Raw genomic sequence first — 25265 nt, forward strand, 5'->3', positions numbered from 1 at the left:
AGAGATTAAGAGATAGGAAAAAGACAAAACAGACTAAAGAAAAAAAATGGCTCAGAACTCTTTTTCTTTTCCTTCTTTTGAGATGCATTCAACTAATTTTTGGCCAGTTGTACTGTTATGGACTGGTAATTTAGGAGCGACATGCGACTAGCTCTGAGCAGGTGGTAACTATACAGACTGCAGTTCCTGATCTTAACACAACACTAGCAGTAGCCGTGGGATGTTCCTGTCACTCCCTGGACACCTCGTCACAGCTGGAGAACTAGCTACCCCTAAAGGTAGAAACAGGAAAGCTATCTTGCCTCAGAGAAAATCCCCAAAGGATAGGACAGCCCCCCACAAATAATGACTGTGAGAGGAGAAGGAAATGACATACGTAGTATCAAACAAGATTTAGCAAAGGAGGCCACTCCTAGCTAGATAGATAGTACAGGAAAGAACACTGTGCGGTCAGTAATAAAAACTAGAAAAAGTCCACCGCAGAGATATGCAAAAATCTCCACACCTGACTAAAGGTGTGGAGGGCAAAATCTGCAGCCCAGAGCTTCCAGCTTAGCTGAATAGATCCATACTGATAAGCTGGACAAATGAGCAAAACATAGAATGTGCTGAACAATAAAGTCCACAACAAGTGGACTGCAAAAGGACAAGCAAGGACTTATCTTTGCTGAACTGGACAGAGTGTCAGGGAAATCCAAAAGAGCAGTGACTCCAAGCTGGAACAATTGACAACTGGCATTGATTGAGAGATAAGACCAGACTAAAATAGCCGAGCCAGAAAGACGATCAGTGGAAGCAGCTGCTGATGCTAAATCCAAGAAGCAGCTATACCACTCAAAACCACAGGAGGGAGCCCAAGAGCAGAATTCACAAAAGTGCTACTTACAACCACCAGAGGGAGCCCAAGTGTGGAATTCACAACAGAATCCTATCTTGCCTCAGAGCAGAACCCCAAAGGATAGACAGCCCCCCACAAATATTGACTGTGAGTATTAGAGGAAAGACACACGCAGGCAGAAAACAGGGTTTAGCAAAAGAGGCCACTCTAGCTAGATAGGAAAGGATAGGACAGAATGCTAAGCGGTCAGTAATAAAACCCTGAAAATATCCACAGCAGATAATACAAAAATTCCACCATCTAACTAAAGACATGGAACGTATATCTGCATCTCCTGAGAATCCAACTTGACTGGAAAAATCCTGGCACAGTCAAAGCTGGACAAGAAAAAACAATGAATAGCACTGATCTGAAAAGCGCACTGCATGTGTGCTGCAGAAACAAAAACCATACACTTATCTTTGCTGAATTGGCAGCAGGGCAGGAGGAACAGACTGAGATCCAAACCTTCCAAGAACAATGGACAACTGGCAAGGACTAATGAATCCTGCAACCTTAAATACCCCAGTCAGCACTGCAATCAGCAGGGACACCTGCCCAGGATTGCAACCCAGGGACAACTGTATTACCACCAACAACCACCGGAGGGAACCCAAGAGCAGAATTCACAACAGTCCAGGTGCCGGTCGCCGCTTGGCAAGGTGCGGATTCCAGGCAGGAAACATTCAAGTGCCAACTACGCTGGTCAGAGTCAGGATCTGCGTTCTGTGCTGGTCAAGCCTCCAAGGCCCGACGTTGGCTCTCAAGAGCTGAGGCCTAGTCCTCTCCACCTCAAGCATAAGAGACTTCCGCCAACAGTCAAGAAGAAAAGAGCCGTCAGAAGAGTGCAACAGGAGAAGAACATTTGCGATTGCAGAGGAACAGTGCGAGTGAACAGGGCCGTCACTTACAGCTATTATCTACAGTACCGGGGTTGGATGGGATTAGGAGTACAGGTTGAGAGGGGCTGGCTGGTGCATGCGAGGCTCAATGGACTTTCATAGACTATGTCAGAAAGAGACTTGTGGCCTAGAGGGAAAACCCAGTGATCCCCGCTAGAGCCAGAGCTTGAGAGAGAACTTAGATCGTGACTGCCACAACTGGGCGCACCACCTTTTGTGAAAAGAATATTAACATTAAATAGTGAAAGACTTTCTTGGTTATACTAAACTTATTGTTATTCGTTCTACTGTTGATTTGCATAGTTACCAACACTAATTGTTTAAAGTTACTGCTGTACATAAATATAATTATATAAATCCCTGACTGTTTCCCGCCTCGTGATCTCTGTTTGTTGCATTTAGACACCTGCATTACATGCCATTGAACATATGTAGGACATCGTTGGTAGGCAATGCCAGCAGCAGATCTTGATGATTTGTGTGCCAAAATGCATTCAGCATAGGACAACATTCCTCATTCAACCATTAATAATCTCACTGATAGCAGCCAAGATGTATAACTATGTGTATTTCTGTGTGTCACGTTCATACTCGATGCTGAATAAATCAAGATACTTTGAATATGTTATTTCCATTTTTTGCATATCATTAACATGTATTTTCATCCTGTGACTTCCAAAATTCCACGACTTTTCCTATTTGGTGTAAAAATCTCAATGTTGAGGAGTGTATTTAGGTTTCACTGTTGTGGGAAATAGTTTGTAACACAGCACAGCATCCTACAGAAGTCAAGAGAATTGATCTAAATATGAGACTGACTTACCACATCATGGGAAAAAGGTACCGTAATTAATTACCTGTAAAACCCATTTTGCCCTCTATTAAGAAGTGTCATATACATAGTAGAACTGCCAGTCATCAATGAATGTTATAGCATAAAACATTATTTCCAACAATATACTGTATTACTTTAGAACTGCAGTTTTCTAATTAAACACTGGTGAGTTACACCGCAATGATAGTCTTTGTGTATTTAACCATGATGGTCGCATCTAGAATATTACACGTAAAAAGAGTTGCACATTCTGTGAACTTTGTAAAATGCCAAGTCCCCAGAGTAATTGTTAAATTAATTATAGAGACATCTCTTCATAAGGACACAGCATGACAAAGTCACTGGGTAATTTCTTATTCCACGGGAGAGAAGGTAGAACATGCTATAATAGTAATCAATAATGTCCTTAAAGAGTTATCGTACATCAATGAGCTTTAACGAGGTACAAGTCAAAGCACAACCACGATATAAGGGGCAATAAATAAGTATATAGTCCTGCATGTTCTAACAAAGATGGTAATCCAGACAAAAGAGGAGAAGGGCTCAAAAAGATAATAGTAAAAAGTCTTAAATACGGTAGAGTAAAAGTGATTCAATACTTTAAAGTCATTTTCACATATTTCCCCTAGATTCTTGCCATAAAGAGCAGATCAGATGACATGTTACAATAGTCTACTATAGGAAGTAATCTGTCACCAACTTTTCTCAGACCCATACTTGGACCGTGACTTTTTTAACAAAGTCATGGCTGCTAGTTTTGCTAAAAAAATCGGGGACTAATGAGGCTTGAAATGATAAATGTACATCCCTCTATAGAGATTTGGGGAACTGTTGGGAATTCCGTTCTCGGACTCCCTCCTGTGGTCATGAATGGTACTTTGGTTAGTTCTGCTCTTGGACTCCCTCTGGTGGCTTCGAGCGGAACTGCTGGTCACTGAGGTTGGCTTATCAGCTGCTGTCATTTATTGCTATGCTGGCTTCCCTATTTAACTCCACTCAGATCGTTACTTCATTGCCAGCTGTCAATGGTTCAGTATTGGTTCAGATCTCTCTTGGACTTCTCTGAGGACCTGTCTACTCCAGCAGAAGCTAAGTCTTTGCTAGTTCATTTGTTGTTACTGCTTCCTGAATATATTTCTTAGTACTGCTAATTTCTTGTCCAGCTTGCTATCATGATATTCCTTTGCTAGCTGGAAGCTCTGGGGTTGCAGAGTGGCACCTCCACACCGTGAGTCGGTGTGGGGAGTCTTTTTGCTTACTCTGCGTGGTTTTTTGTAGTCTTTTGTGCTGACCGCATAGTTCCCTTTTCTATCCTCTGACTATTTAGTGAAATCTGGCCTCCTTTGCTAAAACCTGTTTCATTCCTGTGTTTGTGACTTTCCTCTTAACTCACAGTCAATATATGTGGGGGTCTGCCTTTACCTTTGGGGAATTTCTCTGAGGCAAGGTAATGCTTCTATTTCTATCTTTAGGTGTAGTTAGCTCTTAGGCTGTGAAGAGGCGTCTAGGGAGAGTTAGGTATGCTCCACGGCTATTTCTAGTGTGTGTGATAGGAGTAGGGTTTGCGGTCAGCAGAGTTCCCACTTCCCCAGAGCTAGTCCCGATTTTGAGTTTACTCATCAGGTCATTCCGGGTGCTCCTAAGCACCAGGTCCATAACAGGGAACCTCATTTAAATAGATATTGATTAACTAGAACACAACAGTCATCTGCTTGGAGCCCTGCTTAAAAGGAACCTGCTCAAAGAGAGGAGGCTACACCAACCCTTAAATGGCACCTGACTGCAGGAATTACCAATAGTAGGTATGGGGAGCACTTTATCAGCTTACTAATACCGCTTTTCAGGATAATTGTGTTATACCTAAAAGCTACATGAGTATGTTTCAAAACTATGATAAATTCTCCCTGCTCTCCATACCCGATGGGTAGCGGACTATTCAGGGCACACTGTCATTCATTGCTACAGCGCGCTTGGACCTTGCCCACAGAGGCGGGAATGGACATCATGGCTTGTGTAGGAAGAGCAGGGGAAGAGGAGAAGTCCTTATTCTTTGCCCCCTGCACTCCCGCTGCCCCGGAGACGTCACACAAACCAGTGGTCATTACATGTATGTGTAATTCTTTTTGACTATGTTGCCTATCTTTTTTGAACAAAGGAAAAGTGTATCCCATAGGCAATCTATGTATTTACAATTATGTATATGATACTACTGTTCGTGCGGTTGTGTTATTCCCTGCTTTGAGGACAGCATAGGATATTTTAGGGGTCCATACTTTTGTGGTTTTTGTCTTTGATAGGGACCTCAACCTTGTGTTTTCTGGTCTAATTCTTAGAAGTTTAAATGGGTAATTCTACCTCATTGTGGGGATATTAAAAGGATTCTCAGCTTTAGACATCTTGCCATTTGCAATATTATAATTTGTTTCAAAATAAATTTAGAATTAAACTTTATAGTGCTTTATTTTACGATACAGAATTCAGGTGAGATTGATCCCAACTTAGTAAGTAGGAATTTATTAAATACCAACCGATAGGTTATTTTAAACCATGTACAGCATGAATCAAACACTGGCTCTGTTATTGGAAACATGTATGTACTCCTCTGACACACTGCAACATTTCACAGAAAACTTAGTTTAAAGAGCCGATGATGCGGGATGGATTACTATCTCAACAGAACGCGGATTTCGATTAAGTAACCGCAAGAAGAGAACCATAATATAAAAACAAGATATCTTTATTAATTAAATTAACAAAACAACAACTTCATAATCAAAATAAGACTTGATATAGTAAAAGAGTGTCCTGAGGAATAAAAAGACCTGCACACTATTACCAAAATATAACTGCTAATGTTAATATAACAATCTGATGTGCCAAACAAAAGCGCTACAAGGGTTGCTATAATGTATACTAATATAAATGCCGTGGAGATATGGGAAAAAGTGGTTATCCTAACAATTCAGGGGCGCACGAGGAGGAAGGGACCTGCGTTACCTATATGCCAACTAGGTCTGTACATAATATAAGCTATACCTTAATATGCCTAAACAAACTAATGTGGTGCTGGGGCATTTGCTCATAATATGACGGATGTGGTGGGGGGGAATGACCTGAATTGTTAGGATAACCACTTTTTCCCATATCTCCACGGCATTTATATTAGTATACATTATAGCAACCCTTGTAGCGCTTTTGTTTGGCACATCAGATTGTTATATTAACATTAGCAGTTATATTTTGGTAATAGTGTGCAGGTCTTTTTATTCCTCAGGACACTCTTTTACTATATCAAGTCTTATTTTGATTATGAAGTTGTTGTTTTGTTAATTTAATTAATAAAGATATCTTGTTTTTATATTATGGCTCTCTTCTTGCGGTTACTTAATCTAAATCCGCGTTCTGTTGAGATAGTCATTTGAAGTGCCATTAAGTATATATATTTTGTGACGAGTTGGTTGGTAAGTAGGGATGGATTACTAGTCCGTGGCAGGACACTAGTAGCATCTCCCTTTGACTGATAGGTCTCTTTGTCTGCACAAAGAAAGGGGAACACCTGCCAGTCTAGGGGAGCGATGCAGGAAAAAGCTCCCATGCAATAGTCTTGGACTAGTCATTCGAGACACGTAGTGCCCAGTCATCTTTTGAAAGTTGCAAAGGTAGGAGGAACTTTGATAACACTGATGACACACTAATGGTAAAAACAGACAAACGGACAGTACACTGATGACACACTGATGTGAAATATGGACATGCGGCTTGTACACCGAAGACACAATGATGGTAAAAATGGACATACAGACTGTATACTAATGACACACTGATGGTAGAAACGAACATACGGACCGGACACTGATGACACACTGATGGTAAAAACGGACATACGGCCCGTACACTTATAACTCACTGATCCAAAACAAAGATAACACAGGTACTGTCACAATTCATTTTTGGATTCGTGACAGCTCTGTGCCACGATTCATTTTTGGATTCATGACAACACTGGTTCTGCTTTAATTTAGATGTTGTTTTTTCCTTTTGGGTCAGCAAGGGTTAATGTCAGTTTCCTTGCTGGCAGCTGCTTTGTTGCTGGTCACCTGATGTGAGTGGTGACCACTCCCACCATTCTTTAAATCATCACATGATGCATCAGCTGATTGTTGGTAATAGAGTTTGTCTATGAAGACCAGCCTAGGAGTTTGGAGTTCTCTGGTGCCAGCGGTGTATCTGCAGCTTCTGAGGAGTTCAGGTTCTGCTGTCTGGAGCTTGGCTGTAGAGACTGGAGCTGAGTATCGTTGTTCCTTTCCTTGTTTTTCTCATGATAGTCACTACTCCCTGTGTTGATACCATCTGCAGTGGTGAGGCTAGCATCCTTGCCGGCCAGTGCACTAGTCAGGGTATTGTGAGATGACAGCTAGAGACTAGGCACGTGATGGTGGTAGGGGGGAAGGACCCGCATAGGGTGTTAGGGGAGCTTAGGGATTGGCACAGGTTGTGGTTAGGAGTTGCCCCATCCCTCCTTCCCTGTTAGGGCCTTCCTCTCCCCTTTTCCATCCCGTTGTTTGTGTGTGTTGTGCCGTCCGCCGGACTTTTCCATCCCGAGCGTGACAAGTACAATTACCATTATTTTAACGTACATATTTAAACATCAGCGTTGTGAATGAGGTCTAAGGAAGTGAGCAGAGCTACAGCATTGCAACAGTGGAGAGTCAGCATGTGATAGGAATTACTGGCAAGCATTCCCCCATCTTCATTCCACAGCGTTTCAGGAGACATAAACTGACTACCGCTAAGAGAAGAGGTACTTCTAAGGTTAACAGAAAAAAAATTTGATAAACAATTTTTTTTATTTTGATCACTGTGATAGGGTCTATCACAGTGATCAAAAGGAACCAATAGGAAAAAAATGCCCTATCACTGCCGGCCGGCAGAACTCAGTGGGCACACTGCGAATGTGCTCGCCTTTTTTTTCAGGAAGATGACGCCGGGCCAGGGAACGGATCATGAGGGTCCAAGGATGGCAAAGGTACCGGGTGGTTTTGGGGGGCATCATTTCTCTATCCTCTGACATGTAGATCATGCCAGAAGAGAGAGAAATCATTGAAACAGCGGGCACACTTTTTTTGTGTGATCGCCATTATTGATTAAATAATGGTGATCAAGTGATCGGGCATTGGAAAATCCGGTCCTGATCATGTTCTCTAGGGTCTCAGCTACCCCCGGTAGCCGAGACCTGAGAGATTTTCCGACTCTGATGAGAACTACAGCCTTATTCCCTTATACCCTTACCGGCCACCGCTATAATGCGCATCAGCAGTCGCTAAGGGGTCAATTGTGTTTCACCATTTCCCTATACTTGGAATATTTTTGCCATTTCCCCTTACTCTATATGATAAAATCAATGGTGTTACTCAAAATTGCAACTTGTCCTGAAGCAAACAAGTCCTCATATGTTGGTGAAAAAATTTAAAAAGTTATGGGTCTTGGAAGAAGGAATGGAAAATGAAAAAGGAAAAACAAAAATTGTCAGCATGCTTAAGAAGTTAAAAATAAATAAAATTAATAAAATAATCAAAATACGTCTGTAAAAGTCTCTTTCATCAACATATAAAATTAATTAATCTGATCATTAAACACCATAAAGAGAAAAAAAGATAAAACTGTGTTTTTTTTGGTCACCTCTCAATATAAACTATCAAAATGTTATGTGCAACCTTTAGGCCATGTTCACACGATCCTTTTTTTTATCCTTTTTTTTTCAGGTCCTTTTTCCATGCAGGGTACAGTCCAATGTTACTCTATGGAAAACAAAAACCGCTGTGCCCACTATCCTTTTTTTCTCAGGCAAATCCGCAAGGATTTGCCTGCAGAAAAAAAGAAGTACCATGTCACTTCTTTCTGCGGATTCAGCTCCTGTTTTCAACAGGCACCAATAGGAAAGTGCTGTTGAAAACCCGCAGAGGAATCTGCAGAAGAAACTGCAGGAAAATCAGCAGTGCAGTTTTGCACTGCGGGTTTTCCAAATCAGGACCTGAAAAAAAAAGGATCAAAAAAAGGATCGTGTGAACATGGCCTTAGGCTGTGTTAACACAATGAGGTTTTGGTGAGTTTTATACGCTGCATATTTTCGCTGCATCAAAAACGCAGCATCTTATAGTTCCAGAAAATCTGCAACATCAAAAATTCAACAAAAGCTCATCATGGTAATATAGTCTTATTGGTACCAATAAAACTGTCAGCTCGTGATACCAAAAATAAGCCTTCACACAGCTCAATCAACAGAAGAATAAAAATAATATGTGTATCAGAAAATGACGACACATAACGAATATTTTATTTACAAATTTCTGAATTTTTTTCTCCACTTAAAAGAAAAAACTATTTATGGAACTTTTATTTAGATATAATCATACAAAAAATAGAACAAGGGTCAATTCTGTTAACCACTCCTGTGTTAGGGCTTGTGAAGACGACCGTATTATCAGTCAAAACATCGGATATGATATAAATAAACCCCCTCTTTTCTGGCACACATCTCCTTTCTGCAGTTTGTCTCGGTTGCAGGCAACATCTCTCCTCTCAGCCCTGCTTGTGGTGAGACAGCGGGGAAGAGGCACAATCACTAGTCCGGCAGGCTGCAAGAGTCTTAAGAAGAACTAAACTTCAGTACTGCGCAGACCGGCAGGCTAATGCTCACTTTCCCTTGGTGCACTGCATCCTGGGGGAGTGACGTCAGCAGAGCAGAGGAGCTTGGGACTGCCCCTGGATTCGACTTGAGCTGAAGTCGGCTCATTTGAATGAGAGGCTCGTGCCAAGAAGGAGAGTTTTTCTCCCGCTTGGTATATGCCTTGTTTAGAATTTTTTTTTCAAATGATAAATATTACTACATCTGCATTTGATTTAAATAATAACAATTTTAGTGATAGGTTCTCTTTAAATTCTAGAGGCCAGGAAATTAACAAACTGTATGCTTTTAGGAGGTGGTCACACTTATTGATGAACAATTAATCATTTGATTGAGTGCTACTTACCTTCTTAATTCTTATGAAAGGTAAGTATGAAAGTAGTAAGGGTGTCATTCATTTTCTCACACTGCTGATGCATTTTGGTCTCGTTCTTGTTAAATAAATGTTTACACAGTGTCATGTTTTCACGTGTTGGTATTCATCTGACATGGTGTCTACCTAATCTTAAGACCTTCCATGGGTCCTATGTTTTTTCTCTTATGTCCTGACCCATTTATTCATAGAATTTTAAGAGAGCGCACTAGGTTTTTCTCATGACTGCATACTGTATATACAGTACATCCCTGCCTGGATACCAATCAAAGGAACATGCTGCTTATCGATCGGCTGATTGAGCCACAAGCAACAAGTACCCTTCATTAGTAACCGGGTGCAGCTCTGTACATTTGTCCAGGAGTGTGTCTTGATTGCATTTCATTCACTTGAATTGTACTGAGCAGCAATTAGATGCAGTACTAACACAGCAATGGGGGGAAGAATTTTGATCAGAGTGTAAGAATATTGTGATCCGATTCTATAGGAGGAGGAGAAGATGGAGAAAATAATGTATCCATCTTCTTCATTGTGTCAGTCTGTGGGAATCGAACCGTACTCAGATGTCATCCGCCGATGGTTTCCATGGACTCTTGACTTGTATGGTCGAGTATGATCCGGATATCAGATCAAACTTGGGCATGCATCGATTTTTTTTTCTCAGACATGTGCATGGCCCCATAGAATAACATTGGTCCCAGCGCGATCCGGTGTTTTGTTGGATCGCACTCACACCAAAAGTACAGGATAGGTGAAAAATATTGTATTACCGACAAACTCTTTTAAATCAAATGATGGAACTAAAATTAAATGTTTAATATTGAATTAGGGAACTAAAAAGAAATACAGGAAACATTCTTTTTAAAAGGTATAATGACCCAAATGACTGCTTACATGGTCATATTTGCCTTGGTTTGCCGAAGAATGAATGCTATCCTGAACCCACAAAAAGTTTAGCATTTTCATCTTTAATTATCAGTCAACTTTAGTTAGGTTACAGTTCATTATTCTGTAATAATTTCCTTGGGCAAAAAAAAATAAATCATATAATGTGTAACTTTCATTGCAATGTAACTTAGACAGTCTCACAAATGAAATTAGGAAACGGTGAAATGATAAGAGTGAATATTTTGGAAGGAAAAATGGAAGTACAAATTCATACGGTACCTTGTTTTACCTGTAAGGAACACACACCTGACAAAAGGCAATTTTTACATCCAGGGTAGGTTCACTGCAGTTGTACAAGAAATGTCGGCTCATAAATACCTACAATGGAAAATGGAAAAAAATAATTAGTTTGACAAGTATAGAAATATGTGGCCAATTACAATGTTCTTCACACTTTATTACTGTACTTGGCTTTTATTTATTTTTTTATTTACTTATTTCACTCACTTATATAGCGCCATTAATTTCACATTGGGGCTCACTATCAGTCTTTGGAGGAAACCGGAGAACCCGGAGGAAACCCACACAAACACGGGGAGAACATACTAACTCCTTACAGATGTTGGTCTTAGTGAGGTTTGAACTCAGGACCTCAGTGCTACAATGCTAACCACTAAGCCACCTTAGGTAACAATGTATTTGTAAATTTCAGTATTGCATATTCTCTTTTTCCGCAATAACCAAATTTAGGGGATCCTCATGAACGCTTTAAAAGTTCTTAAGGATTCCCTACCTCGATGATATTTTCGGAGGTAGACAAAGATCTCTTTACTTCTGGGCTGCTGTGATCTTGTAGCCAAGATTTGTTTCCCCCATTCCAAGTATCACATGAGCAGACTGTTGGTACAACCGTCTTCTGGGGTTCTGTACTCTTGGCCAGGTTGGTTCCATGGTAAACGAGGGTTCAACATGACCTTACGTGGAATTGGACTGTCCTACATCAGCTAATCTACTATATAATTTAGTAAACTTCGGGTTTTTGGGGGCAAATCTCATTCGTACTGATACTACTGTACATTACAGAAAGGATTAGTTAAGGTTGGTCACTGTCAATCTAGAAACTTTGTCTAAATATTACACATTGGCCTAAAGACATTAACAGAACCCTAAAAGCAAAAACATTCTTCCCCCATATTTCTTCTTCTTTTTTGTTTACATACTGTCTCAATTTGTGACAAATTGTGATTTTTCTCGACATAAATCCAGGTGAACATTTTTTCCCCGTTGAGTCACACACCTTAGGGTCTGGCTGTAAGGTAATTGGCTGCAGAAAAGACCCTTTCCCTCTGTTCTGTAAAAGACCACTCTTAATCGCTGTCCCTTTTAGCACAATATGGGCTGGAAAATGATACCGGTCAGGAAAAGATTGAAAGGGTTGGGTCATTTTTTTGTTAGGAAAAAAAAAGGTCTGTTATGATGAAGACACCGCACTACATCGGTCCATGGGTTCAGTCTAGAATAGCAGCTCACTCCATTTGTCTGATGTTAGAAAATCCCTTTAACGTGTGCATTTGGCAAGTTTTCTTAAAGGGAAACTTTTACCAGGTTTTTTGGACTTAAAAAAGAGCAGCATAATGTAGAGACAGAAACTCAAGCAATGGTTCACTTACTGGGCTACTTGCTGTAGTTTTGATAAAATCATTGCTTTATTAGTAGATTATCAGTAGATGACTAGTAAACCTGATTCCTTGCTGTTCTCCATATACATGCACTCTGTATACCCCTGCCCCCACCAGTGACTGGCAGTGGCTACTAAGTGTTATGATTATATAGAGTCCAGTATGGAGAGAACTAACCGATCTGAAGAAGATAAAACAGTGATTTTTTAAAAACAAAACATGCAGCCTAGTAAGTGATACATCGCTGGAATCAGACTCTCAGCCCCATGTCGTGTTTCTTTCAGATGGGGTATTAAAAACCTGGTTACCGATTACCTTTAAGGGGTTGAGAGGAAGTTAAATGCTTTCCCCTGAATAGCTAATAAGTAACATATTTTGTAGGGTAAAGGTCCACGCACCAACCACATAAGGTAGTGAAACAATTATTGCTATATTATGTTAAACAATAAACTTTTGTAATAAACTAATGTAAAATGTCCATTTGGGCTTTGTGACAGGCCATACCATCTAAAGACACAGAATGCAAATCAATTTTACTACATCAAGTTTATCATCTAGCGAGGGGCAATTTTTCTGTCTCCGTAGGCTGGCATTGTGCCAGGAATGGAAATTGTCACTTTTTTAACCTCTGTACTAAAATAAATTAAACATTCAGCTGGGGATTTGCTTCTTCCTGAACCTTTATTAGATTTTCAAGAGCAGAGATTGCAGATAGAGCAGGAAAAATAAATTGATCTTTTCTATGAGGGCTATGTTTCACATTCATGATGGATTTGATGGAAATTGTGGTCCCTATTGGTGGTCAAATAACAGAGTTTTCCTTTGAGGAAATTGTAGTTCGTTGAACTTTTGAATTATTCTTTGTGGGTAATATATGTGGCTTCTACTTTCTGCTTTCCTTTCCTTTTTTAGATAGAGAGCAGATAAGGAAAGTGTAATCAAATATCGATGGGTTGGTATAGTGATCAAAACAAATCAAAAAACAACTAATACCTAAAATTATTATATTTTAATGAAAAATACGTTAAAAAACTATAATAGACAAAAACCACAACCCTACAGAAATGTAACAACAATTATTAAGGCTCTAGATTAGTAGGGGATCTAGAGCCTTAATAATTGTTGTTACATTTCTGTAGGGTTGTGGTTTTTGTCTATTATAGTTTTTTAACGTATTTTTCATTAAAATATAATAATTTTAGGTATTAGTTGTTTTTTGATTTGTTCAGATAAGGAAAGTGGCAATTCATTATTCAAAGTGATGTTTCTGTCTAATGAAGACTTGATATTTTAAGTTGGAAATATATGTTTTCCTCTACAGCAGATATATACTATACACACACCGCATACCACATACCACATACCAGATACCACATCAATATAAGTTTATTTAGAAGATATAGAATCCATTGTTTTTACTGGATGTATCAATCACAAAAAAAATTGGAAGATACAAATGCGGCTAATTTTGGACATCAGAATGAAGCGTATTTTTAATGTTGTTACTTGTTTATCGTTTTTATTCACTGATGTTGCTGAGATATTTTGTTGTTAGCATTTTCTCATCTAAAAAATAGATTTTAATTTGTTTTTATTTCTATCCGGTTATTATTTTTTATGTTTTAATATTACATCTTTCTTTTAAAGCCCCCAAGTATGTTATAAATTTGATGTGATGTAACAATTAATGGAAGACCAATAAGCTTAAGCCTTAGGACTTACGTTTTTATGCAAAATAATCATGTATATATTTTTTGGTATTTTTTTTGTAAAACGTTATTACCGTATATACTAGAGTATAAGCCGACCTGAGTATAAGCCGAGACCCCTAATTTTTCCACAAAAAACTGGGAAAACTTAATGACTCGAGTATAAGCTTAGGGTGGGAAATGCAGCAGCTACCGGTAAATGTCAAAAAATAAAAATAGATACCAAGAAGAGTAAAATTGATATCAGTAGGTTAAGTGTTTTTGAATATCCATATTGAATCAGGAGCCATATATAATGCTCCATACAGTACATGATGAGCCCCATATGATGCTTCATACAAAATATGCCCAATATAATGTTCCATAAAGTTCATGATGGGCCCCATAAGATGCTCCATATTAAAATACGCCCCATATAATGCTGCACAAAAGGTTAATGATGGCCCCATAAGATGCTCCATAGAGTATTATGCCCCATATAATGCTGCACAAAGGTTGAGGGCCCCATAAGATGCTCCATAAAATATTATGCCCCATATAATGCTGCACAAAGATTGATGGCCCAATAAGATACTCCATAGAATATTATGCCACATATAATGCTGCACAAAGGTTGAGGGCCCCATAAGATGCTCCATAAAATATTATGCCCCATATAATGCTGCACAAAGATTGATGGCCCAATAAGATACTCCATAGAATATTATGCCACATATAATGAGGCACAAAGATTAATGGCCCAATAAGATACTCCATAGAATATTATGCCCCATATAATGCTGCACAGAGGTTGATGGCCCCATAAGATGCTCCGTAGAATATTATGCCCCATATGCTGCTGCTGCGATAAAAAAATGACATAATCACCTCTCGTCACTGGGGGTCTGGTGCCGATGTCCATAAGCAGGCGGGGACACCGGCGCGCTATGGGAGCCAGGTGCAGGAGTCGCCACTGGCTCAGGCCCCCGGCAGTTGCAATATTCACCTGTCCCCGTTCCACCGCCAAGAGGAGCTGTGTCTTCCGGCTCTCTGCAGTGACTGTTCAGGCAGAGGGCGCGCACTAAACACGTCATTGCGCCTTCTGACCTGAAGGTCACAGCCAGAGGACACGGAAGACAGAGCCCGGCGGAGGAACGGGGACAGGTGAATATCGCATGGCTCACCCTCCCCCGTCATACTCACCCTATCCTGGCCCGGTCCCTGCTCGTCTGATGGTCTCTGGCACTGGCAGCTTGTTCCTGTGTTCAGCGGTCACATGGTACCGCTCATTAAGTAACGAATATGTGCCCCACGCCTATAGGAGTGGAGTCGCGTCCATATTCATTACTTTAATGAGCGGTACCACGTGATTGCTGAACACAAGAAGAGCTGTGGGTGCCGGAGACCATCGGAGAAGCAGAGAAGTGCAGAGACCACGCCGGGAGCAGGTGAGTATGAAGTGACAGCCGCCATTCCTGACGTTCCCCCTCCCCCGCCGACCCCCTGGGACAATGACTAGAGTATAAGCCGAGAGGGGCACTTTTTACCTAAAAAAAATGGGCTGAAAATCTCGGCTTATACTCGAGTATATACGGTATATTTTAACTTTTACTTTAACAATGATATATTTTTTAAATGCCGTATGATGTGCTGTAGTACTTATCTATTCTAGCCGCATGTAAAATGTATCAGACACCGTTACAGCTTTAGGAACCTATTTCAGGCCCAAAGTTGTGAATCTGATAGTTTATTCATGATGCCTAATGTGGATGTGCATTTCTATGGTACATGTGTACATGGATTTTTGCATTTTTTGCAGATTAGGGGGTGGCCTCCCTTTCTTGAGCAGGACATTACATTTAAAAGGTTTCCCAAGGATGATGTGTCCAGAGTTCAGGACTAGTCCTTTGTCTGTCCTTATTGACACAGGTCACTTCTGACACATGGTAATGTTTTAACAGTGTAGGACCGTCCCGAATAGGGTCACCTTGACGATGGTGGGATGGCTTTAATTCTTTTTTTAATCAAAAACAGTGTTACTAATTCTCCTATGTGATTTCAATAGATTTTTTGATTTTCTTATTTAGTTACAGCAGGGTTTATGCTCATTTTGTTTCATGTATTTTTTGTCTGTTTGGTGGCTAGTGTAAGCTGGCATTTATATCAGGGCCGACGTCACCACCCGGCACACCTGGGCAAATGCCGAGGCCCTGAGCAAGCAGGGGCGCCCATTTGCCGTTGGGTACACCTGCACACTATGGGGCCCTCCCACTGTGCTTGAAACTGTTTGAAATACTCATCTTTCCTCGTTTCCCGCTAGCTGAAGGTCCTGTCTCTTCTGCGTCTTCTGGCTCTGACGTCTCAGAGCAGAGGTTGAGATAGCATCACTACCTCGCGTTCTCTGCGCTCAGCAGTGCAGAGGGTCAGAAGAAGCTGAAGACATGAGAGTTGAGGAGACCAGAGCTGCAGCCAGCGGGGAATGAGAGGTAAGTATTTGATTATTTATTTTTATGTATGGAGCCCATTCTATATGGAGCATTATAGGGGGCCTATTCTGTATAGAATATTATATGGGACCCATTCTCTATGGTGCATTATATGGGACCCATTCTCTATGGTGCATTATATGGGGCCCATTCTCTATGTAGCATTACATGGGGCCCATTTTCTGTGGAGCATTATATGGGGTCCATTATTCTGTGTGGAGCAATATATGGGGTCCATTATTCTGTATGGAGCCCATAATTCTGTATGGAGCATTATATGAAGGCCATTATTCTGTATAGAGCATTTTATGGAGCCTATTATTCCGTATGGAGAAATATATGGGATATGGGGTCAATTATTCTGTATGGAGGACTATGGGGTGCCCATAATACTGTATGGAGGACTATACTGTCTGGTATGAAATGAAAACTTTTGAATTCTCCCCAGGGTACGCACTATGTGCTGCGAGGATTCGCCGGTTTCTGAGCTATCGTAGAATTTAGAATAGATATCACTCATGTAATGTATGAAAAAAGTGAAATCTTTGGCATTGTACTATATCTATATTTCTCTGCTGTATCTGTGCATCATGAATTGAGGTATGTGTTAAAGGGGTCCACTAAGACTCATTCGCCCGGGGCCCACGAAAACCTGAGGCCAACCCTGTTTTATATGTTGCATGTGTACCAACTCGGACTCCAGCTCAATTTGTTAGTTTTTCCTTGGATTTTTGCATTTTATGCAGGTTAGGGGGTGGACTCCCTTCTTTCAGCAGGACATTACATTTAAAAAGATTTCCAAGGCTGAGGTGCCCAGAGTTTGGGACCCAGTCATCTGTCTGCCCTTATTTACACAGGTCACTTCTGACACATGGTAAGGTTTTAATATTAGACAGTTTAGGACTGTCCAAAATACGGTCACCTTGCGGTTGGTGGGACGGCTTTTATGCTTTTTTAAATCAAAACCACTCTTACTAAGAATCTTACGTTATTTAAATGCACTTTTGCTTTTTGCTTATTTAGCTACAGCAGGGTTTATGCTCATTTTGTTTCTTGTAGGCTTTGTCTGTTTGGTGGCTAGTGTGGACAAGCGATTATATGTTGCATGGGTACCAACTCGGAATCCAGCTCAATTTGTATGTTTTTTCTTAGTTTATTCATGATGCCTGAACCATGTTATCGCAATCAAGTATGCTTTACTCTGAAACATTGCAGTGTTTTACAGAAAATATACTTTTAAGAGACCTGCCAGGGATGATGTGACGAAGACGGCTAGTCCAACAGGTAGTTCCCTAGCAGCTTCTCCCCGAAATACTTTCCAAGACTGACAGGTCAATGTCAATGTGTGTGTAGGGAAAGAAATGTCAGTCTACTTAAATGGGGAGGGGAAAAGCTTGCAGGGACCTGCTTTTAGGAATAGTTATTATAATCGTATCGCACCCAGTCAACTTTTAAAATAATGTTTTCTCCCAAAGGCTGCAGCCATCAGGTTTCTTGTAAAACCATTATTGTTCAGGGGATTGATTAGGGTCAAAGAAAGCAAACTCTCTTTGATTGTTATTGATGGTGTCTTCAGAATAGTTTAAAAGCCATTAGATTTTACAATGATGGCCTACACTAAGTAATAGACAATCAATGTGTGACTGATCAGTTTAAACATCATTGATGATAAATCCATTGGATGAGGACTTACTTTATATAGAAAAAATATATAACTAAAAAAAATGTAAATATACCCTGCAGTTATGTGCCAGAGAAAATGTATCAGCAAGGTTGTTTCTTTTTGATAACATAAATTATAATCCAAAGAATAAGCAGGAAGTGAAAAAATGCCAGCTGGCTTACATTGCTTCCAGATTCGCAGTATGTGTTCGTTCTGGCTATACAAAAAAAACACATCGCTGAACCTGTTCTGTAATTATGCTGATTAGCATTACAATTACACTTCTCTGAATTAGCAAAAACATCACCAAATCCTGTAAATTATCTAACAAATAATCTGAATTAGCCACTTAGCCACAATCCTCCATGTTTAAAAAAAATTAATTTACACCTAATCTGTTAGATGTAATGCAGCCAGAAATCACACATCTACCCTGTATGATTTGGTTGTTTCTTCTTTTTATTAGAATAATGCTGGAAACTGCTGATCTTTTTTTGTGAATTGAATAGAACTGAAAGATTTCCAAGTCATATAAAGTTTAGAATTTGGATACAAGCAGTTTAATCAATTTGTAGACAATGCAAAGCTAGGAGGGATATTTAACATTAGAGAAGACAGGGGAAATATTCAGAAGGATCTAGATAAGCTTGAACAATGGGCAGCGACTAATAGAATGGTATTTAACACGAAGAAATGCAAGATTCTACAACTGGGCAAGAAAAACAAAAATTACATCTACAGAATGGGAGGATTAGAACTAAGCAACAGCACGTGTGAAAAAGACTTGGGCATACTAAGAGATCAAAGACTGCAAATGAGTCAACAGTGTGATGCAGCAACATAAAAGCAAACACAGTTCTTCGATTTTTTAAGAGAAGCATAGTCTAGATCACGTGAAGTAATTATCCCCCTCTACTCCTCCTTGGTCAGGCCTCATCTGGAATACTGTGTACAGTTGTGGGCACCACATTTTAAAAAAGACATTGAAAAACTGGAACAAGCACAGATAAGAGATACCAGGATGGTGAGCGGACTGCAAAGTATGTCCTACGAAGAACGGTTAAAGGATCTGGGATTGCTTAGCTTTCAAAAAAGGCTAAGAGGAGGCGTAATAGCTGTCTAAAAATATCTAAAAGGATGTCACAGTATAGAGGGATCACCCTTATTCTAATTTGCAACACAAGAAGCAATGGAATGAAACTGAAAGGGAGGAGTTAGAATGAAGGAATAAAAAGGGATTAGATGTTAGAGAAAAAACTTTTTAACAGTGAGGGTGATCATTGAGTGGAACAGGCTGCCACGAGAGGTGATGAGTTCTCCTTCAATGGAAGATTTCAAACAGAGGCTGGACAGACATCTGTCTGAGATGGTTTAATGAATAGTGCATGGAGGGGGCTTGGACACAATAACCCTTGAGGTCCCTTCCAACTCTAACATTCTATGATTCTATGAGTTAGAAATCATACTGGGAGTTCCTTCTGGGATAGGAGAGTAAGCACCTCCCGACTCATAGTCTGTTTCCATAATTTTTGTCAGGTTGTTTAGGAGGGAAATTTAATGATAAATCACTCTTTTCATAAAAATGAATCCAGTAATCAAGCACATCTGATTGGTGAAGAGAAGACATATACAAAACTTAATTATTTCATGTGAGTAGCAGAAAAAGGCATAAAATCCACAGCCACTTACGCTGCCCAATCAGGCAACGCGTTTCGAACAACAGTTCTTTGAAAAGCCTGAGGGCTAGACTGGAAATCAGCCTTTCAACATTTCTACTGCTGGGAACAAGGTCCAAATAGCAGACAACTTTGATCCACCCAGGAAAACTTTTAACCAAACACATGCCATGTAAAATTTATTTATTGGATACCTTTAAAAACAATACAAAATGTTGTCAAAAAAGCTTTGCCAATCTAAGATCACTGTCATATACATATATGAAAGCAATGTATATGTAAATATATGTATTCTTATGAAATGTAATGCATTATAGCAGAGTATAGAAACTGTAATACTGTGATTTGAAGATAAAAAGAAGTTTACCTACGGTAATTGTGTTTTATGTACACATGAAAATAATCTATACTGTTTTGTAGGAGGAGAATAATAAATGTATTCTGAGTCATCATCCATGGGACCTACCCAAGAAAAGTCACTGTAAATTACATTTAAATTAGTTCAAAGACAAATTACAATTCCATTAATATGTAATGAATTTCTAAAGTGCTGATTATTCAGTCACTGTAAATTTCATTTATCCTCGGCATGCTCACTTAGCAAGTGAGTTCGAGGTAGCGCAGTGTTTCTGCACCAAGTTATTAGTTTAGTCATGCATGCAGAGAAATCTTAATCTACAAATCTTTTATCTTACAATCAAAGTAGATTTTTTTTCGCTAATACACGTGAGATAGGTCTGCTGCTGCACATTACAGTGTGGCATCGGTAGAGATGCTAAGCAAAAAAAAGAAAGTAATGATCCTAATCAACTCGGTAGCTTCAGCATCTGAGAAAGAAACCCATTAGTTCTCAGTGTAAATAACTCAATGACTCCTGCTTCTTGGAAGACGAGAAGTGGCATTAAAATAAGTGAAATGTTACTCAATACTACTTTAAAAACTGTTATGTCATCTCGCTTATTTAACATATATTTCTTTATGCTAGATTTGATTAAATGTGCAACCTGAGGAAAAATAGACTAAAAAACATGGGATGATGGGATGAAATACTCAAAAAGCCTCTAGGGTCCTGACCAAGGTCGGCATAAGAAAATAATTTTGTAGTACCGGTACTTTATCTAAGCTTCAGTTGACATACACATATATATATATACACACCACACTGGCGCAAAGCACATAACTTGGATTGATACTAGCGCATGGCCGTGCGGTCATGCAAACCTTTTATAGCTGCAGCAAGTACAGGACCTTCCCAGAAGGACCAATGGGAGGCTGCCACAGAAGTTGAGCACCTTCAGGACCTTCCTAGAGGACCAATGGGATCTGCTGCATTATCTGAGCATGTGACCCTTGATCTCCAATGAGAGATCTTACCCTGGGCATGCTCAGAAGGGGAAAAGCAGGACTTAGTCCCAAAAACGTCTGCTCGCCGCTGCCCAGTACTGGCAACAATGGCAGAAGCTGGAAAGGCAGCAGTAACCCTTTGCACAGAGTCAGACTGAGCGAAACGCTGGGACCGACGTCTCCGCTGAGCAGACTCCATTGCGGCAGGAGAAGAATGGGAGACCGCAGCGGAGACGGCCCAAGATTCCCCCTGAGCAGAGGCGGGAACTCGACCCCTAACACCGGGTGGGTTGGTTAAACTTTTATGTATCTTGGGCACATAATAAAAATATGGTATTTTTGGGTGCCCTAAATTGATAAAATCAAATTCCTGTTTACCTTGTTCGGATCTTTTAATAAGTTCCTTAATTTCTCTCGTATATTGGTCAGATGGATCACTTGATAAAAGCCTATATGTGCGTTTGTCACCTAGTAGGCGTAGGGACTCCCATGAATAATCCTCAGAATTCAAAACAACAATACCCCCCCTTATCTACTGGCCTAATGATTATATTTTTATTACCCTGGATTTGTTTCATGGCTTTACGTTCCTCATTTGATAAATTTTGAGCACCTCTTATTAGAGATCTTTCTGTGTCACGTATCACGTTTTTCTGATGTTTCCCGCCCCTACATCCCCTCCTCCGTATCTTTTTTGACCCATCTGAAAAAAAGGATGGTGACTGTATTTGTTTTTTTGCTGATTCTGTTCTATGGGACGGGTGTATGATACAATGTTTGAGGGGTTTTTTGTTTTTGTTTTTTTTTAGTGGGGGGGGTTAGTTCTGATATTCTGATTCAGGGTTTCTATCCCACTTGTGGATGGAAGGTCTAATTATTCATTAAACAGGTGGCCACCAGACTTAACAAAGAAAACCCCTTCCCAATTCAAGCTGTCAGCAATGGCACCACATGGAAGAGAAATGTCACAAGACCTGAGAAAGAAAATTATTTCTTTAAACAAGGAAGGTAAAGGCTACAAGGAGATTAGCAAAGTTTTACTTGTCAGAATACTGCAGCAAAAATGATTTTAAAATTAACAAAGCGTAATAATTATAGGGGATAACTCAGGAGACTCTTTGCGTGGAACAAGACAACTACAGGACACAGTTTTATAAGTGGTAGAGTCTATATTATCACACGGTGATTCAAACAGGTGCAGAGAGAAACTCAAGTCCACAACACTTGGTGTAAATATTAAACGCAGCTTAGCAGTCTATAGGAAACTTCAGAGGAAAATGCAATCACGCAGAAAGTCTATGAAGCACAATTATTCTTGAGGATACTTGACACAAATAAGTCCTTGCTTAGTCCACAACACAGATAGATATGCTTATAAGGCAGTTCAAATAATATCTAGCTCAACCAGGGAGGTCTGGGTAATAGTCTCAGGTTCTTGCAGAGCAGAAACAGCTTACATGTCCAGCAAATGCAGATGGAAGCAAACACGAGCAGGAGGATTACTGGAACTGGTGTATGCAGCAGGAACTCAGAGCAGAGTAGCAGGATAACTCCACAGGTTCACAGGAGCAGGTATATAGCCAGGGAGTCACCAGAGGTCAGGAGCTGGATGCAAGGCAGAATACTCTAGCACAGACTGAAGGCTGGGGTGGAGTTTTATAGCAGGAAGACACAGTGCACATGAGACCAAAGACGCCATCTTGGAAAAGGGCAGTAATGCACAAAAAGGTAATAAAAAATGTCCTGACACAAAGATGAAACTGCAACCATCTCACATAGACGTCCAGGCAACGGAAGTTAACACCTAAACAGGAGTGTCTTCTGATGAGAAGGGTTGAAGAAAATCGAAATGCAAGTTCACTGTAGTAAAGTAGAAAGCCAAACCGGTGTGAGTATTCCCTGTGACACAATATGGTATACACTGCAGAGGAATGGCAAGCATGTATGTCACCCACAAAGGAAGCCCCCAATTTGCCATATTAAGAATACTGGGCATCTATACTTTGGAGTGATGAGACCAAGATAAATATTTTTGGAACTGATGGCTTCAAAATTGTATGGCATCGTAAAGGTGAGAAATACAAAGAAAAATGCATGGTGGTGGCAGTGTCCTTATGTGGGGCTGCATGAGTGCTGCTGGAGCCTGGGAGCTATAATGACTGATGTACTGCTCTGTATTATAAGAGAAGATGCTACCATCTCGCCAAGTCCATGGTAGATGTGTACTGTTACAACGAAGCAATGATCCAAAACTCACATGTAAGGCCAATGTTGCATTTCTGAAGAAGAACAGGATAAAAGTGATTCAGTGGCCAAGTTTGTTACTGATCTGAAACCAAATGAACACCTACGAGGAATTCTGAAGAGATAACTTGAGCATCACTCTCCATCCAGCATCCAGGCACTAAAAGAGGTTGTTTTTAGAAAAATATGTTGAAATGTCACCAACTTGTTAATTCAATGTCTAGAAAAAAATTGGTGCTGTCCTTAAAAATCAAGGAAATCATACAAAATACTAACTATAGTTGTTTTTGATGTAGCATGTATTAATGTTTAGGGAAAATGTGGCAAAACGATCCAGCTTCAGATGTATAAACTTCAGTGGTTAAAAAACATAGTTTATAGGTACATTTAAAACATAGAGGGAAATCACCTCATGCTTTTTCTCTGGGGAACATGTTCCTTCCCGTATTACATGAATGAACACTGTGTAACACTTTGATCATATCTGTAATTTCCATAAAATCTAGACAAAAATCATGGTATTGGCAGCCATTATGTAACAGATCTTATCAAAATAGGTTTTAGGGTACTCCACTTTTATTTTGCTACAGATTGCCCCTAGGCTGGTGGTGAACACTTTCTTAAAATGTACTGGTTCTGAGTGACCTTAGAGATCTGCCAGTAATATAACAGTACATGATGGCACTTGCTTTCCCTCAATGTGTCTCATAATTGTGCGTTTCTCTGTATTATTTATAACCACTACACACAGATCTGGCAAAGATTAAGAGACCACCACATCAAACCCTGTCACGGGCAGCCCAATCTCCAGACCTGAACCCCATTGAAAACCTCTGGAATGTAATCAAGAGGATGATGGATAGCCACAAGCCATCAAAGAACAAATGCTTACATTGTTGCACCAGGAGCAGTGTGAAAGTCTGGTGGAAAGCATGCCAAGACACATGAAAGCTGTGATTAAAAATCATGGTTATTCCACAAAATATTGATTTCTGAACTCTTCCTGAGTTAGAACATTAGTATTGTTGTTTGTAAATGATTATGAACTTGTTTTCTTTGCATTATTTGAGATCTGAAAGCACTGGGGGGGGGGGGGGGGTTTGACCATTTCTCCTTTTCAGAAAAAAAATAAAAAAATGTATTGCTTGGAAATTCGGAGACATGTTATCAGAAGTTTATAGAATAAAAGAACAATTTACATTTTACTCAGAAATATACCTATAAAGAGAAAAATCAGACAAACTGAACATTTTGCAGTGGTCTCTTAATTTTTGCCAGATCTGTATATCATCACACTCCCCCCTCCAGCATATTTCTTCAATGTTTCACCAAGATCCCTACAGTACTGCTTTCTTTTAGAATCCTTTACGAGCAATACGTCTTTTCCCATAGTTGCTATTCCTTTTGCACTCCCAACCATTGTGTAATGAGAAAGTAACCTTCTCCAGCTTGGAAGAATATTGCATGCACATATTGTGAGAAGCAATAAAACCCAGCGAATCAGCAGCCTTGTAAAGTGATTTTACTGTAATGGCAGCACAAAAAAAAAAACTAATGATTGCGGCAAAAGCACAGAATTTTGCAGTAATCTCAGCAAAACATTGTTTAAAGGGAAACTGCAGCATTTTCCTGTGATTACTGAGCAAAATCAGTCAGTGGTCTACTTTCCGTGCCTTACATTACTACAGAGGATGTAAGTGACAAATATTTGCTTTCATTTTCTACCCATCCTCTTGTTTGCTAAAAAGATAAGTGATTTAGGAAGAGAAAATGGTCAAATGTTATAGAGATGACCACTGCTAGGCCACCTCTCCATGGACCCCTAGGCAGCATGATCAGCTTCTATGTCATCTACCTACTGGTTTGTAGTGATAGCTCCTATGGACAGCTGCTCCCATTTTCCTATAAATCTCACTTGATTTTGC

The 25265-nt window shown here is 39.9% G+C and overlaps 1 protein-coding gene across 10 annotated transcripts in view; it reads right to left on the reverse strand.

Moving 5' to 3' along the window:
• Window positions 1-25265, reverse strand: part of MAPK10 (mitogen-activated protein kinase 10) — a 361444-nt gene that overhangs the window by 192934 nt on the left and 143245 nt on the right. For 6 of the 10 annotated variants that reach the window (XM_077275822.1, XM_077275823.1, XM_077275816.1 and 3 more), the window contains exon 2: window positions 10867-10938. In XM_077275822.1, the coding sequence (XP_077131937.1) occupies window positions 10867-10938 (72 nt within the window). Of the gene's footprint in view, window positions 1-10839; window positions 10939-25265 lie in introns of all 10 variants that reach the window. The other 4 variants (XM_077275824.1, XM_077275825.1, XM_077275821.1 and 1 more) reach the window with 1 other exon arrangement.

This window comes from Ranitomeya variabilis, chromosome 1, assembly GCF_051348905.1.
Source record: "Ranitomeya variabilis isolate aRanVar5 chromosome 1, aRanVar5.hap1, whole genome shotgun sequence".
In the NCBI taxonomy this organism is placed as follows: domain Eukaryota; kingdom Metazoa; phylum Chordata; class Amphibia; order Anura; family Dendrobatidae; genus Ranitomeya; species Ranitomeya variabilis.